Source organism: Fusarium tjaetaba, assembly GCF_013396195.1.
Source record: "Fusarium tjaetaba strain NRRL 66243 chromosome Unknown NRRL66243_c0000123, whole genome shotgun sequence".
Classification (NCBI taxonomy): Eukaryota; Fungi; Ascomycota; class Sordariomycetes; order Hypocreales; family Nectriaceae; genus Fusarium; species Fusarium tjaetaba.
This window is the reverse complement of record NW_023501319.1, coordinates 145,841-163,378: the sequence shown is the minus strand read 5'-3', so window position 1 is coordinate 163,378 and position 17,538 is coordinate 145,841. Positions and strand designations below refer to the sequence as shown.

General features: G+C 49.2%; 4 protein-coding genes across 4 annotated transcripts; 2 read left to right on the top strand and 2 right to left on the bottom strand.

Moving 5' to 3' along the window:
• Positions 1-151: 151 nt before the first annotated feature.
• FTJAE_6355 (urease) lies at positions 152-2,992 on the top strand (the record flags this gene model as incomplete). Its single annotated transcript, XM_037352958.1, has 5 exons — positions 152-172; positions 308-394; positions 476-1,665; positions 1,719-2,610; positions 2,672-2,992. 5 exons carry the CDS (start codon positions 152-154, stop codon positions 2,990-2,992), a joined length of 2,511 nt encoding a protein of 836 aa, XP_037206568.1.
• Positions 2,993-3,439: 447 nt separating this feature from the next.
• Positions 3,440-5,234, bottom strand: FTJAE_6354 (NADPH oxidase heavy chain subunit; the record flags this gene model as incomplete). The annotated part of the gene is made up of 3 exons (XM_037352957.1): positions 3,440-3,516; positions 3,574-5,057; positions 5,122-5,234. 3 exons carry the CDS (start codon positions 5,232-5,234, stop codon positions 3,440-3,442), a joined length of 1,674 nt encoding a protein of 557 aa, XP_037206567.1.
• A 2,864-nt stretch (positions 5,235-8,098) lies between these two features.
• On the top strand, positions 8,099-11,957 carry FTJAE_6353 (uncharacterized protein; the record flags this gene model as incomplete). Its single annotated transcript, XM_037352956.1, has 3 exons — positions 8,099-11,308; positions 11,373-11,729; positions 11,847-11,957. The coding sequence occupies 3 exons, from the start codon at positions 8,099-8,101 to the stop codon at positions 11,955-11,957; spliced, it is 3,678 nt and encodes a 1,225-aa protein (XP_037206566.1).
• An 809-nt stretch (positions 11,958-12,766) lies between these two features.
• Positions 12,767-17,028, bottom strand: FTJAE_6352 (histidine kinase; the record flags this gene model as incomplete). Its single annotated transcript, XM_037352955.1, has 4 exons — positions 12,767-13,544; positions 13,589-14,744; positions 14,797-15,129; positions 15,186-17,028. 4 exons carry the CDS (start codon positions 17,026-17,028, stop codon positions 12,767-12,769), a joined length of 4,110 nt encoding a protein of 1,369 aa, XP_037206565.1.
• Between the last annotated feature and the right edge of the window lie 510 nt (positions 17,029-17,538).

Sequence of the window (17,538 nt, the reverse complement as noted above, 5' to 3'; positions counted from 1 at the left end):
AGGCTACTCTTGATGCGGCTATTCCGTGCCGAGATAGCTACCTTACCTTACCTGACTGACTATACACTTTTGGCCCCTCCTCACACTCTCACTCTTTGGATTCATTAATCTCTTGATAAGTAACCAGAAAAAAGAGTCTATTATCGCAAACATGCATCTGGTACCTAAAGAGGTACGTCTTTATCCGCCAAGGCTAAGAGACCCAGTCTGCGGAGTCATGCCGTTGGTTGGAGACATTGCTTTTGCAGGGTTGTTGCAGGCAGTACAATGAGAATAGCACATGAAAGAGCTCTAACATACTTTGTAGATCGACAAACTAGTCATCTCGCAGCTGGGATTGCTTGCTCAGAGACGATTGGCGAGGGGAGTCAAGCTGAACCATTCTGAAGCTGTGGTGAGTATGATATCGACTCGATATGAGAAATATGAGTCAAATCAGGAACTTGACTTAGTCTAACTAACACTATGAATTCAGGCTCTCATCGCCAATAACCTTCATGAGCTCATTAGAGATGGAAATCACACTGTCTCTGACCTGATGGCCCTGGGCGCCACGATGCTAGGTCGTCGTCACGTCTTGCCCTCAGTCTGCACGACTCTTCATGAGATTCAAGTCGAAGGTACCTTTCCATCAGGAACATACCTCGTCACAGTCCATAATCCCATCAGCTCAGACGATGGAGATTTGAGGAGAGCTCTATATGGCAGTTTCCTTCCTGTCCCAGACAACAGTATCTTTCCTATGGCAGCGACTGAAGAGTATCAACTCGACAAGCAGCCTGGTGCTGTTGTTCCTGTTAAGACCAAGAAGATCTCCCTCAATGAAGGAAGAAAGAGGATTCGTCTTCAGGTAACGAGTACAGGTGATCGACCAATTCAAGTTGGATCTCATTATCATTTCATCGAGACCAACTCGCAGCTTGAGTTCGACCGTATTCGTGCTTATGGCTATCGACTTGATATTCCCGCTGGAACGTCAGTAAGATTCGAGCCCGGAGATACCAAGACTGTTACCCTCGTTGAGATCGGAGGCAACCGTGTTATCCGCGGTGGTAACAATCTTGCGTCTGGAGTTGTTGACCTCTCACGCGCCGACGAAATCCTCGCTCGATTACAAGAAGCTGGATACGCTCACAAGCCAGACCCTGCCGGCGACATGGCTCATATCGATGTTTTTCAGATGGACCATGCGTCTTATGCGACTATGTTTGGCCCTACCACTGGAGACCTCGTTCGGCTCGGCAGCACAGATCTCTGGATCAAGGTTGAGCGCGACGAAACTGTCTACGGTGATGAATGTAAATTCGGTGGTGGTAAGACACTGCGTGAGGGAATGGGCCAAGCAACTGGACGACATGATGCCGAAACCCTCGATCTCGTGGTGAGTAATGCTCTCATCGTGGACTGGACGGGTATCTATAAGGCAGATATCGGAGTCAAAGAGGGCATGATCGTCGGTATCGGCAAAGCAGGCAACCCAGACGTTATGGACGGCGTAACGGAGGGCATGGTCGTGGGAAGCTGCACAGATGTCGTAGCAGGTGAAGGAAAGATTGTGACCGCCGGCGCTATCGACTCGCATATTCACTTTATCTGTCCCCAGCAAATACCCGAAGCTCTTGCATCTGGTGTAACCACCATGCTTGGCGGTGGTACAGGTCCAAGGTTTGTCCAATATGCATTCATCGTGTTATCTTTGAGGCTGACAGTGGTTGTAGTGCTGGCACGAACGCAACTACTTGTACGCCTGGTGTTCATTACATGCGTCAGATGTTGCAGGCGTGTGACCAGTTTCCTATCAATATTGGTATTACTAGTAAAGGTAATGATAGTTCTCCTGAGGGTTTGCGCGACCAGGTTAAAGCTGGTGCTTGTGGTCTCAAACTTCACGAGGACTGGGGCTGTACTCCTGCTGCCATTGACGCTTGTCTCAGTGTCTGTGATGAATTTGATATTCAATGTCTTATTCACACTGACACACTTAATGAGTCTGGCTTTGTCGAATCTACAATCGCTGCTATCAAGAACCGCACAATTCATACTTATCACACAGAGGGTGCGGGAGGTGGTCATGCCCCTGATATCATCTCCGTGGTAGAGCATGAAAATGTTCTGCCATCCTCGACCAACCCTACAAGACCATTCACACGCAACACCCTTGATGAGCATCTCGATATGCTTATGGTTTGTCATCACTTGTCCAAGAACATCCCAGAGGATGTAGCCTTCGCCGAGAGCCGTATCCGTGCTGAAACCATTGCTGCTGAGGATGTATTACACGATAAAGGCGCTATCAGCATGATGAGCTCTGACTCGCAGGCTATGGGCCGTTGCGGAGAGGTTATTCTAAGAACATGGAATACTGCGCATAAGAATAAGGTGCAGCGGGGTTGGCTGCCGGAGGATGAGGGCACAGGGGCTGATAATGCGCGTGTAAAACGCTATATCAGCAAGTATACTATCAATCCGGCTATTGCTCAGGGTTTTGGACATGTCATTGGAAGTATTGAGGTTGGCAAGTTTGCTGATCTTGTTCTTTGGGACCCTGCGTGGTTTGGCACCAAGCCCAGCTATGTCCTCAAGGGTGGGCATATCGCATATGCTCAGATGGTATTTTACTCTCTTCCAACTCTGAACTTTGCAACTTGATGACTTACTAACTATGTATCAGGGCGATCCCAACGCGTCAATCCCAACAGTTCAGCCCGTCATTGCTCGTCCAATGTTCTCGCCACACTGCGCCTCTGCGAGTATTCTTTTCGTCTCCGCGGCGTCCATCGAGACAGGAGCTATCGCTTCATATGGTCTACGCAGCCGCATTGAGGCTGTCAAGGATTGCAGAAATATAGGCAAGAGTGATATGCGCCACAACGATCTGAAGCCCAAGATGCGTGTTGACCCAGAGAGTTATACGGTTGAGGCTGATGGTGAGGTTTGTGTGGCGGCGCCTGCAGAAACCCTACCACTTACACAACAATTCTACGTATACTAAGGTAGCAACATGGTAGCTATTGGATAGTTGCTAAGCTATAGGGTTGCATATCATAGGCTGAAATTGGATACTGGCTAGCTATATATACCATCACACATTATGCCCAAGGATGATACCATGAAACATAGCCCTGTCATATATGTTCATATAAGTGCTATTACCGCCACCTTGCACGGCACAAACTGATCCGTGTGTGACACTTTCGATTCATGATACATTGGTCATTCACCCTCACACACAAGAGACGATGATCACACAGGAGAGCACCTGAGGCCCCTTTATGGGTAAGCAAGGCAAGTATCTTTCCAAGGGGTAAAGTTTCTTGATTTTAGAAGTTTCAAAACCGCTAGATGATTAAGGCTTCAGGCTATCTTTTTGTGTATGCAAATAAATTGTATTTGATGGTATCCTGAAATTAAAAAGAAGTTATTCAAAACGATCGCGAGCTTAGAAGTGTTCCTTCCAGAATCGGAACTCCACATCAGGCACTGTGGCTTCTTTACAAGCCGTCTTGATATCACGAGCTATAGACAGAGTTAGCATTGTCTCAAGGCGGATGGATGTTGGGGCTTATGACATACCAGCTGATGATGGACCACAGAAGTAAACACCAACTGTCGTCCTGATATGGGACTCTAGACCGTTCAGGTATGTTCGGTCCAAGATACCGTTTCGCATGGTAGTAAACAGACGAGGGAAGTCAGGGCGACCAAAGTTTGTTCGTGATTGTAGTTCTGTGAGAGGATCCATCTGAGCACCGACACTGTTGAGTACGATGTTTTGAGCAGTGTCGATATCCAGCTTCTGTGTGAGATAGGTGTGAATCTTGAGGAACTCGACGCCCGAGCTGCCAGGCATGCGTGCCGCTTCGTTGGATTGCTCTTCTAGGGATGACAGGAGAGTCTGGAACCACTCAAATGAACCAGTATCCTTGCACACCCAGATAAACTCGACACGGCGAAGTCGGCGGGGAGGGTTGGGTGAGTTGCGGAGATGCCAGATGTTCTTGAGGATAGAGGCCCATGGGGTCACACCAATACCGGTACCGATAAGCACAGCGATTTCGTTCTCGAATACATCTTCGGCAGGGGCACCGTAAGGGCCGTCGATTCGGAGGGCAGGCATCTGATCGCCGTTCTGAAGGGCAACTTCGTACATACCCATGGGGTCAACATCGTCGTAGAGCTTAGCCTGGGCAGCACCAGCACCGAGAGCATCACCCAACTCTCGGGTGAAGTCACCAACTTGGCGAACGTGGACAGACACATAAGGGTCAAAGGGACACGAAGTGATGGTAAAAGGGTGCCACTGGTACTTTGAGAGCCCGGGTACCTGGAGAAAGAGCCACTGACCAGCCTTGTACTTGAAAGAAGGCTTGTTGAACTGGATCTCAACCACGTCGTAAGGATGGCGAACAACTCGGGTGATCTTGGTCTCACGTCGAGCACGAATCTCACGCCACAGACGCTCAAGAAGGTAGAAACCACCGGTCCAGAGCTCCCATCGCCATCCAAGATAGCCAATACAGTGCTCCCAGAACTCGTCGCCCGCGAATGGTGAGATAGCCTCAGGTGTGTCACGCACGAAACATCCAACGGTGTGGGTGTAAAGACCGAGGAAGAACGGGATGAAGAGATGGTGGGTGTACCAGAACGTCTCGAATGACTGCTGACGGATGCGAGCGTGAGCGGTCGTATACATCAGCAACATGCAGAGAAGCATGACATGACCAGTGATTCCACCGGGCTGAGCATAATGAATCTGAAGAGCCAAGACAGGTCGAATCTGAGTCAACTCGACGTTATAGAAGTTGACGTAGTGAGCGCCTGTGTGAAGGCAGGTGAAGAGGAGGATGGAATAGGCGAGTTGGCGATGCATCCAGAGATTCTCGTCGAGTGGAATGAATCGAATCTTGGGTCGAACCCAACGCATGATGGTTCGGCATACGGGGAGCAGGATAAGCATACAGTCGACGCTAAGAACTAGACCAGCACCTCGTGAGATCCATACTGAGAATTTGAGTGTGTTGAGGCCTGCCAGTCTGGCATCTGCGGCTTGCTTCCACCTATATCATATCAGTCAGTTATGAACCATGAGTTTGTTTGTGCATGATGAGTCTCTCAACTTACCAACCATAGGCAAAAATACCCCAGTGAAAGGTCCAGAAAAGAAAGTGGAAGAAGAGTTTACTGGCGGTAAACTGCTTCTTTATTAATTCGAGGAATCCGATATGTGAACCCATCGTTGCGGTAAGTGTCGAGTGTTAATTAAGAAAGAAAAGTCAAGGTCGGCCGGCGACAGGACTATAGAGGATCTACGCTCGATAGGGAGAGAGTGTGAGATATCGAGTAAATTATCCAAAAACCCTTAAAATAGTAAAACAGAATAAGAGACTGATCCAGCAGCGAGAGGAAGCGAAAGTCGTGGCTGAGAAGCCCGGGGGGGTTGAGGGAATGTTGGCGAGGACGCTGAGTAACAAACAATAGCGACCCGAGAAAAGAGAGATGAAGAAAGGTTCGGATGAGATCGCAGGCAGGACCAGGTTCATAAAGTGAATTTTTTTTTTGTTGCAAAAGTCGACAGGCTTGGCCAAGAATATCAAGGCTATAGTAGGAACCGTGATCCGAAATCTGATGCGCTGGGGATCTGTTTAAAACGGGTACAAGGAGGTATCGAGTTGCCAGATCGGGTACGGAAGATGTGGATGCCGAGATGCTACGAATTCACCAGCGGAAGTTGAAACGTTACAGAGGAGAATCGCAGCGGGTTTCGTGGTTGGGATGAGACAATTGGCGTCGGGGGGGCACTCTCTAGGCTCTTTTGGTTGGAGATGGCGGATGGGTAGTGTTTCGCGGGGGGTGCCAAGGCTGAGACCGGGGCTGTTTCTTATTGTTACTGCGACGGTCGATATAGCGTCTGAATAAGGAGGTTAAACGTCGCAGAAGAGGTTCAAGATATTCAAGATTCATCGAATGCAGGAAAACAGGGGACTTGTTGCTTTTACTCCAGATCTGTTCCCTCTGTTAGTCTACCTAGTTAGTGGTTAAAACAACTCACTACCACCATCATCATCATGGGGACAATATTGATCCCCCGGCGCCTATTAGAGGCCTGGGCATTCTGTTCTATAGCGTCTGACTGGCCGATTAAATTAGGAACACTGCACCTAATGCCATCAACGGGCCCCGGAACCAGTCACCGACACGAGGACCCTGAAGAGGCGCCTGGGGTTCGAGTCTCTGGGCGCTTAAAATCTCGAGATGCAGCCAACGACAGGCTCTTGCCAACCACTTGTAATGCACTGTGACGGCGCTAGTTTGGGACTAATCGATCCAAGTGCACATTCTTAATTCTTGGCCATTGTCTCGAACGATTGTTTCTGATCCTCTACTCACTATGACGCCCCGAGTTTTCGGTAATCAGCAGGTTTAGTGTAGTGATCACGGCTCACACAAGGTGACACTATACAACCAACAGAGTTTCTAACCAACCAACATGCGATTAACGAATGCACGGCTAGATCTCGTCACGGTCCTCAGCTGTATCAATCCCCCAGGAAATCGAACGACTGTCATCTGATGTCCTCTGCTCGTCCACAATGCACTTCTCCTCAGGTTCATCGGATGAGTTTCGAAATAAAAAGCCAAGATTTCTGCTATTGTCGCAGATTGCTTAGCGGGTGAAGTGCAGCACATTAAGCAGACCGCTCATCACTTTCACATCGCACAAGAACTCGGTTGTCACTCCAACCGCCATCACAAGAAATCACTTCCTATAACCTCTTGAAGAACGAGAGATGGTTTTCATCGTGCGACAGTCCTGTTGAGCAATTGCCTTGTTGGTGTTAGTCGCACCGATAAGATGTATCGAAGCAGAAACACTCACGATTTAGACTACTGTCATCTTCAAACATCAGATCCATTGCCTAGGGGTTAATAATCACAACTGCCCGATTTGTCTACTTCCAAAACACCAAACTCCGATATAGTGCGACATCTCTGTCCCGGAGACCGACGCCGTATCCGTGCCGGAGAAGTGGGGCCGATGCCACGAGTACATGCCGCCAGCAACCAACCATGAACCTTCTATAATCCGGTAATAAGGCCAAACTACCTAAATGCCCGAATGACAGTCACAGGCACATTTTAGTGGCGCCAGAGCTGAATCGTCAGTATGAATTCATCACTGCAACCGACGGAGCATCATGTCCTTTTCATGTCTTGTGTGGTGCAGCCGCACACCAAAACCTGCTTTTAAGGCATGATGAAACTCATAGAATTGACCAACGCGGCTCAAGATAAACATCGAGTGTTATATCGGTAGCCCTATTTCCATTCAATGACAAGATTCTGGCCTTGGGCGATCTCGATACCCCACCAATTACCATGGCAAGCTTGGTTCAAGCTCCCCGCAAGCTGACGTGTTGGTGTAATGCCAAGAGACCAACAGTACGACGCCTGTTTCTTTGCGAATGTGGAAGCGAGCCACGGAAGGACAGATTGATTAGAGACACAGACCAAACGAGGCAGAATCAGCGGCTGGTGAATGCATTCGGGCATAAACAGGACACACGACAGAATCGACAGCAAATGCACTAACTTCAGCTAACGCCTCTTAGGCTGTGGCACAGTTTCTCTCTCTAAGCGTCAACATCGTCAAGCCCAAGTTAAGGCCAAGCTAAGGCTTTCACTACCAAGCATTGACTCGCCAAGCTTCAAAGTAACCACAAATACTTGCTTGAACGAGCGAGCGATCGTGGATCTATTTACCTATTTTCAATTCTTATGTCTACCTACGTACAAATGGTTCCGCCAAGAAGGAAAGCTCGGCAAATCATCCATGCCCGCTAGCTTATGACGTAGTAACTTACCACCTTCCATCGCACCTTCCTTCGACTCGACAGCAACCTTTGAACTACCTGCCTGCCTTAATTCTTGTCATTCTTCTCCTTGTTCCATAATTTTCTTGGTCTTTCCAACTTGTCCGTGAAACTTATCAACTAAGCTTTTTCTCCCGCATCTCCAATGACTCTGAACAATTCCTAGTTCCTTGCCAATTGTATATCACCAATCTGTCACTACCTCAAAAGACTACCCGCGACCCGCCATGTCTGGAAGAGACGATGCGGAGGAGCACCGTCGCTATACAGCTCCATATAGCGCCAGGCATCCTATTCCAACCATCTCCAAATATCGAGAAGAGAGAGCTGCACGTCAAGATGCCGCAGTGGGAAAATCTGACTCGTCAGAGACTACGGGCTCAAATGATTATCAATTTCAGCAAAAGTCTAGAGAGGACGATGGGCCACACCTAGAATCAGTCGAGGATGACAAGGATGATAGTACTAGTAAAAAGGACGAAAATGAAGAGGCAGGCAATGGGGAAGAAATGCCAGACACTTCACAAGTTGGTCTCCAATCATCAGATCCAAAACAACGGAGGAAAGAAATCAAGAAGAGCAAGAGAGAAAGAGCCGAGCGAGAAGTTACGGACCCTGTCACTCATCTTCCTGTCACTATACACGATTTCACGGACGAAGCTCTCAAAGAGATAGACACTAATGAGCCCCCCTTTGGCACAACACAACGCACAGCGACAGGGTCGGAAAACAAGAACAAGACAGACGAGCAACTCCGGGATGAGCATCGAGATATTCAACAGAGTCATGATGCCATGGGTGATTTATTTCCACCACCCGATTTCGATGCTCTGCGCCTAGAGCTTTCATCCATCAGCAAGCGCGGTGTCACGTTCGGGCTTGCGGGCGTGGCTAGTATCGTGGCCGGCGCATTTGCTATCGAAAGACTCGTCCGAGAGGGTATTCTCGAGGAAGGCAAAACTAAATCCTCATTATTCGTTGGCGCTTCGCTCTGGTTGTTCCTGACCGCAGCCACTGCGGGAGCTATATGGTTTCTTGTGGTATCAGTTCGAGAATGGATGTCCAAAAAAGTCAACAATATTTTTGAAGATGAGGTCTGGGATGCTCATCGACGAGGTGTTGTAAAGGCATCTAAGAAGAACGATACTGAGACTACGGTCTGGCTCAACTCTCTAATCGGTTCTGTTTGGCCTCTCATCAACCCCGATCTATTTGCCAGCCTTGCAGACACCCTGGAAGATGTTATGCAAGCTTCGCTTCCCAGGTTAATTCGAATGGTCAGTGTGGAGGATATCGGCCAGGGAAGTGAGTCTCTGCGGATTCTTGGAATAAGATGGCTGCCTACTGGAGCCGCAGCTCGGGCAGTCGATGAAGAAGGACAGCTCATGACCAAGAAACAAAGTGAGGATGACACTGAGGAGAAGGACGGTGAGAATAGTGATAGCAGTGCCACGATTCAGGACGGAATGGAGGCCGAGGAAGGAGACTTTATCAACCTTGAGGTTGCATTTGCCTACCGCACTCGATCTTCATCCAAGTCTCTCAAGGAGAGAACCAAAGATATGCATCTATACCTTGCATTTTACCTGCCTGGAAACCTCAAGATACCTGTCTGGGTCGATCTCCAAGGTATGATTGGTACCATGCGCATGCGCCTCCAGCTTACCCCTGATCCTCCCTTCTTCTCTCTCTGCACGCTCACCTTCCTTGGACAGCCAAGGGTTAACCTGAGCTGCGTGCCTTTGAGTAAACATGCTATCAACATCATGGACGTGCCATTCATCAGCAACTTTGTTCAGTCCGCCGTTGATGCCGCAATGGCTGAATACGTTGCCCCGAAAAGCCTTACCCTGGACTTGAAGGACATGCTTGCTGGTGATGATTTCAAGAAGGATACCAACGCTGTTGGCGTTCTGGTCGTCAACATTAAGCGCGGCTACGACTTCAAGATGGGTGATTCAGGCATTCCACTTATCAAAGAAGGAAGCTCAGACGGGTACGTCTCGGTCGGCTGGGCCAAATTTGGTAAAGTGATGTGGACGACACGAGTACTGGAGAATGAGATGGAGCCTGTTTGGGATGAAACTTGTTTTGTTCTCGTGACACCACAGGAGCTTAACATCGACGAGCGACTTCGCGTTCAACTGTGGGATTCCGATAGGTTGACGGCGGACGACGACCTCGGACGAATTGAAATTCCCATCAAGGAGCTGATGAGGGACGATAAGTCTAATGGGAAGATGTCACATCGAAAAGATGGCTTCAGGGCCCTGAAATCGGGTGATGGTATGCCCGGAAAGCTCGAGTGGAGCGTTGGATACTTCTCCAAGACCAGAATCCAGCAGTGTCAGTTTGAGAAGCAGACTCATGACCCTGAAATCCGTACTATGGATCAGCTTAAGGAGAAGGTCAGAGAGTCAAGTGAACGTAAGCTTCGCGAGACTATGTTCAAAGAAGGCAAGAAGGAGCGAGACGCCAGCGAGCTTGAGCAACAGGCAGCTCAGGAGCTCAAGGCTGAGCAGGATGCCATGATCATTTCTGCACCCCCGCCCGACGGCTACCCTAGTGGTCTATTCAGCATCCAAGTGCATAACATCACTGGTCTTGAGCTGGAGCGACTCAACAAGCGCAAGGCCGAAAACGATGCTGAGGCGACCGACGAAGAGGACTCGGGTGATGGTCTGCCAAGTGCATACTGCACTATCATTCTTAATCACCGAAAGGTATTTAAGACAAGAACAAAACCTCAAAACTCGAAACCGTTCTATAACGCTGGCTGCGAGAGATTCATCCGCGACTGGCGTGAAGCAGAAGTCTTTGTCACGGTCCGTGATGCTCGACTGAAGGAGGATGACCCCTTACTTGGTATCATCCATCTGCCTCTCGGGGAAATATTCCGTGAACGTTCACAAGTCATGGGATTCTGGCCCCTGTCAGGAGGTATTGGCTATGGAAGAGTCCGTATCTCAATGGTGTTCCGAAGTGTTCAACTCCAAGCACCACGAAATCTCCTGGGATGGCAGTATGGCACAATCGAAGTTCAGCCCACTGTCACCGTGGTAGACTGTCCCAAGGAACTTCGCTCATCGAAGCTCAAGTTCCGGACCAGTATCAGCAGTGCAAAGATGTATACTGAGGATGGTGACGATCAAGGAACCGTGACTTGGAAATCAAAACGAGGTAGATCACTTGCACTGGCGGTTGCAAAGAGATACAGAAGTTGTATGTCAATCGCTTTCCGGGAGAAGGGATTCTTTGGAGATGGTACGGCTGCATTTGCTGTCCTTTGGCTTAAAGATATTGCCGACGAAGAAGAAACGGAGTTGGAACTACCCATTTGGAAAGGCGATTTCCAGCGTGCTACAGCTTGCTGTTTAGAGGAGTGTGGTGAGCGCCTGGGCACTATCAAACTCAAGCTCACATTCTGGTCCGGTTTGGTAAGCATTCCTAGCACATATGAAAGTATCCGGCAGGCTATATCAGTTGCTAACGTCTTTTCAGGGAAGCGCCCATTCTCGATGGGCGAGTCGAGATGAACATCTTCAAAATGTTGTTGAAGTGATCGAAACCGCTCGCGATAATCTTGAAGTCGGCCACCGGGAAAGAGAAGCTGGCATTGTTGAGTCTGATGATTCTGATGATGAGGGCTCCGGCCAGCGTGTCCGCCGGGCAGGCTCTATAGGCAGCAACTCGGACTCCAGTTCCAGCTCCTCAGATACAGAAGACGAAGACGGCCAGGTTTCTAGTGTCCCGGATGGGAGCGCAGATCACAAACAGGGTCCTATAGACCAGCTCAGGGACTATCGCCGTCGAGACAAACGCCTGCATCGCCAACACAGGGGTCTAATGCAATGGAAGGTAAGCTCCTGATACCCTTGTATAAGTCGCACGTGGCTTTCAAATTTGTTTCTATTTTCTACCCTCCCGCTTTTAGAGGGGGCGTGCTATAAGATTGGAACTAACAGATGGGCCTAGATCCCGCGAACGGCCAAGTGGATCAAGAATAAGATGTATCGAGTTGGGGACAAAGCCTCCGGTGTCTTTGAGCACTCGTCTAAGCAGCCGGGAATCGAGACCGAGGTCTAGATCAAGCCACGGTCTTAGAGCGAGATGCCCAAGAATCGTATCACGTATCAGGCATCAATCAATTGTATGCGCTGTCAGTCTGGTGCATGAATCTTGCGGCTTTCACGATAACCATTGAACAGTAATCTCTTTGGCATTATTAAAAGTTTGAACATAGCAAGCGAGGAGCAATTGTATGGGCCACTTGGACTAAATGTGTAGCTTAGTCCAGCTTCAAATCATTGAAATAGTAAATATTAAAGAGTCAAAAAAGGTATCATCGATCCATCCCATCATTCATCCATGTTCCTGCTGTTTCGTACATAACAAAAAACTTAACCTTTCAACTATTTATCTTCCCAATCCATAATCCATAGATGCGTATTTTTTGCCAAAGCATGTACAGGCAATCAGAAAGGTCCTCCCGTTTTTCTTTTTGCCAGAATGCTGGAACCCGTCCGTCTATAGATGATAAAAAGACAAAACACGCAACAATAAGAGCACAAAATTCAGGGCATATTGGCCTGAGTATGTTCTCCGCTGATTCTTCTGCTCGCTAAATGTGAGCGGTATCCCGTTTCAACGCCATTTCCACCGTGTGTAATGCAATCAATGCATACATGCTTTTGTTGCCAATGCTGTAGCCGAAAGAAGAGTGTAAAAATGAATCCGCGCTTATCGGACAAGTGGTTCTGTATGTGAATGTGGGTATTGTTTCCCGCTGTGGGCGAGGGTAGATCGGCGATCGAGCAACAACATGTTTCAATAGTTTCGGTCGCGATGAACCGATTGGTTGTTGGTTCCGGAGCCCGGCCGATAGTTTCATTGGTTTATCGACGTGTCGTCGACTGATTCTCGCTCTTCAACTTGTTGACATTCTCCTCGGTCAACGAATCTCCCGTCTGTAGTTCGTGGTATGAGTTCCTCCGGTAGCTTGACGACCCCCCTGCAGCGTCGATGAGTTTTGTTTCTTGTAGCCTATTAGACCATTCAGTCTCTCCTTCTGGTCGTCGGACCTGCACTGCCAAGCCGGTAGAATCAAAGGGTGACGGCTCATTTTGGTATCCATTGGTGGTAAGAGGCCGAGGTGTGATGGGGCTGCCATTGATGTCCTCAGATGTCTGCGGTATTTCATTGTCGTCGATGCCAATGTTCGGGATATCAGCATTGTCGCAGTGCTCGCTCATCTCTGAGCAATCTGAAGCAGTAGGGTCTGGTGTCGCCGATGTCCGGCGTCGAGCGTGACACCATCGTAAAAGCATCTTCTCCAAGATAACACCCCGGACTGGCTTAGCAAGATAATCATCCATCCCAGCTTTGGTGCATTTTTCACGATCGCCCTGGATAGCCGATGCCGTCATGGCCACAATCGGCACATCTTGAACCAAAGGCTTGTAAGGCATGTGATGTCTTAGAAGATGAGTGCACTTGTAGCCATCAATGATGGGCATCTGCACATCCATTAGAATGATATCTGGCTTCTGTTTGATACCTTTGTGAACACCAGCAAGATATTCTAGTGCTTCCTTGCCGTTCCAAGCAGCCGTCACTTGGAAACCGAGTTTGCCAATGGTTTTCGTAGCAATCTTTTGGTTGATAGGACTTGGGCTGGTTAGCTTGATAGTGTCTGTCGGAATCATCTTGATACTTACTTATCTTCCACCACCAAAACGTGTATCTTAGCTCTTTCTGATGCTGGAAGTTCTTGGTCTGGGCTTGATGTTGATGATATGCCAAACCGGGTCCGACGTGATCCCGTATTGTTGGCCTGTATTCCGTCGAAGGGCGGAGGGGTGCCAACAATCTGGTCGTATTCCGAACTGTTGCAAGACAAGCTAAGTTCGGACTGCAGCCGGTCAGGGATGGCACCAGCATTAGCGAGGCCAGCTTCAGCCGGGCCGCTTGGTTTGTTGAAAGGGATCCAGAAGGTTGCTCGAGTTCCAACGCCAACATTCGATTCGAGCGAGATACGGCCGTGCATCAGGTCAAGTAAGTTCTTGCAGATGGTCAAACCCAGTCCAGTACCACCAAATCGTCGGGCAGTTGAGGCATCGCCTTGGCTAAAGGGCTGGAAAAGCTTCTTGCGAACATCGTCCTGAATTCCAATGCCCGAATCTTCAACCGTAAATCGTACCTCGATAGACTCCGAGGTCTCTTTCTCTGCCATGACTGAAAATCTGACGTATCCTTGGTTGGTGAATTTAATGCTGTTGGTAAGAAGATTGGTCAGGATCTGTCGTACACGTCCAGGGTCACCAATCACCACCAAATCATTTTCGATGCCATCTCCAATATCTGATTGAAAGTCAAGGTTCTTTCGTTCAACAGCAAACTGAAGCATTCTCCCCACTTCCTTGACGATATGGGATAAGGAGAATTGTACCTCTTCGATATCCAACCGCCCAGACTCGACCTTCGAGAAGTCTAGAATGTCATTGATAACGGTTAACAGAGATGTTGCCGAACTCTGAATGTTTTCGACGTATTCTTGTTGCTCTGCATCCAATTGCATTCCGCTAAGTAATTCGGCCATCCCTAACACACCAGTGATGGGCGTTCGAATTTCGTGAGACATATTGGCGAGAAATTGACTCTTTAGTCTGTTGGCCTCCTTGGCAGCTGCTTCGTTGGCCATCGCCCTTCGCTTTTCTTTGGACTGCTTCTCCAGGGCTTCCTCGCGGACTTTCAGTTCGGTAACGTCCATAATCACGCCAATGACCCCTTCGATATACGTGTCGCTCGTGGCATCTCCTTCTTGTGGCCTTTTGCCAAACATGGGAAGGAAACGAGTCCGGTACCAACGGTCGTCTACTTGAAGTTAGCAAAGCTTGTTGAGATCCAGATCGGTGCCTATCCTTACCGATGCCGTGTTCTTTGAGGTCTTCGGTAGCTTTTCCATCGAGCAGAAGCTCTATGGGTTCAAGGAATTCAGGACGTTCTCCGTCTGCCAGTTGCGCTGTCAAGCGATTGAAAACAGTATACATATTCTCTCCAATGAACCACCTCGTTCCATCATGGTTCTCTTCGTGAGTGTTGTTCCAGATCAATGCGCCTTCGAGCATTGTGACCCTTCGATTGGGGTCGACCGTGAAAATGGTAACGTGAGAGTGGGCAATGACGCTAAGAAGTTGTTGTCGTGTGCGTTTCGCGCTCATTTTGGTTTGGATACTTTCGTGGACATCGGTACAGGTTCCTGTGAAACGGATGGTCAGTCCCAAATTTGTAATTTAGTCGATCGAAAACACTTACCAAACCACTTCTCGACCTCCCCGGTCTCTTTGTTACGCTGAGGCAGTGCCCGGCCGAGATACCAACGCCAGTTGCCATCTTTACTCTGACACCGGTATTCCGTCACGTAACTATCGCCCGTATCAAGTGAGTGTTGCCATCTCCGGTGTGCTTCAGGAAGATCATCGGGGTGGAAAGCGTTCACCCATGACTTGCCGAGACTATTCTCTGGAGTGAGCCCGGTGTAAGTGTAAAACCGAGTGTTCCAGAAGTCGACCATGCCATCAGGGTTTGCCGTCCATACCAGTTGAGGCATTGTGTCGCAAATGAGCTTGAAACGTTCCTCATCCCGCTCTTTTATTTGTGTGATCTCTTCTGTCATGACAGTCACATCCCGTCCAGTAACTACACCAGCGAGAAACTCGCCAGTGGAATCGTCTCGAATAGCCTCACCAAGGACATCGTAAATCCGCTTATTTCTGTTCTCATCATACATGCCAACACGGAATCCGCTAAAGGGCTTCTCCGTCTTGAGCAGCTTGCAAATAGGCATGTCCTCGACCGCAAAGCGCTCCGAGAAGTCCTCAGTGTAAATGTGCCAATACCGCATGAGATCAAAGCCATTAAGAGATGTATCGAGCGGGGCTTCTTTCTCAAAGAGTTTCCGAGCAGCCGTGTTGGGAAAAGTGACACTACCATCTTTCCACATTGCTAAAATGGGCATTTGGGTATTGTTGAGCAGTGCGTCTTTCATCAGCAGCATCTTTTGCAGAAGAGAAGGCGTACTTGAATGGGTTGCGACAGAAGGGGGGCCCATCGGTGGGAAAGGGCTAGATGACATGGTGACAATTCCTGGGCTGTGAAATGATGGTGAATTCGAATCTCGGCTTGACGCAACCGAGGACGGGTTTGAGTGAGCAATGGATTTGCGCTCGGCTGCCTCGAGGATACTCGGTCTCGCAATGGGTCGTTTCGTGCTGTGAAGAGTGGATGACGGGGATTCCGTGCTGGTAAAGGTGAGTGTGAAGAACGTCTGATGATCTTCAAGTTCCCATATTGTAATAATCATCTTAGCATATACTTGACAATCCGATTCTTTAGGGTTATAGCGGCCATCAAACGCTGCCTTGTTGCCATTTTTGCGGGTGATTACAACTTCCACGATGGAGTCCTGTGTTTTACGCACGGGTGGGCTTGGTGCCCTCTCGGGGAAAGGCATTGTGCTTGCGGTTGGCGTCTCATCGCCGCCGGACTGTGATGGTCGTCGTGGATCCCTTGCTGCAACTCGCACGCCCATTTCATCCACCTGAGAATCGAGGAAAGCCTCCCACGTTGCCCACACAGGCTGTCCATCCTGGAGGATATCAACACCAACTTGAGACAAGGTCTGGCCGCGAAGGCTTTCGATAGTCGGCAGAGTATCGTCCTCATCCGAATCTTCCGTAATGAGTCCTAGCATTCGGCCCATTGCTTCGTTGGCCAGGACGACTGTCTTAAGATTATTAAGAACGAGAGTTGGTACCGGCAAGTACTGCATGGCAGAGAATGCAAGCTGGGCAGGAGATATACTAGGCATGGCTAGGCGAAAAGGGCTTTGCGAAGGTGAGCGCGAAGCATCTCCCAGATCCCTGAGGAAACGTCCCCCAGCAGATAGTCGTGGGGTGGCATCATGGCCCTTGATATCATTCACCAAGTCGAAAGTGGCTCTCGGTCGCGCATTGTCAAGTGAGGTCGGAACAGGAGCTTGGATCTGATTTTGATGTGATTCGGAGCAAGCCAAGGGAAAGCCGGTGTCGTGCACAGCTGCTGCGGGCCTAATAGCTCGAGTTTGGCTGCTCTCACGAGTTTGTTCGGGAGGGCTCATATCGGTGCTGCGTTATAAGTCATGGAGATTGAACGCCGTTCCGTGCGAGTTGGGTATTAAACGATGGGCAAATGATGAGGAGCCGAACGACAAAATCACAAGGGAGAGTAAATATTCAGAGTTGCAAGTTGTGAATGCACTGGTCGTGGGCGAAGGAAGCGATGGCCGGGGCGTCAGCGGTCTCGACCTTGAGACAAGGTCCAAAAGAAAGTAATCAGTGGAGTTGATCTACTTCGAATCGACAGGTGACCGGCGACGGGGAATTGGCATAGCGCAGAGAGGGAAAAGTGCCGTAAAGGTCAGGCAACCCGTGGCTCAAGTCTAGCTTGTCTTGGGACGGCGTCGACGGAGGCGGGATTAGACTTTGAAGGGCGTGTTAAGACGGTTTACTGGTTTGGGCCAGGAACGGCGGGAGGGAGGTTATGGTTCGGTGAGTTACGAGAGGTTGATATCTCTGTCAACAAAACAAGTATGATATACCACGTTTTGGTTTGCCTGAGCCGGGAAGCC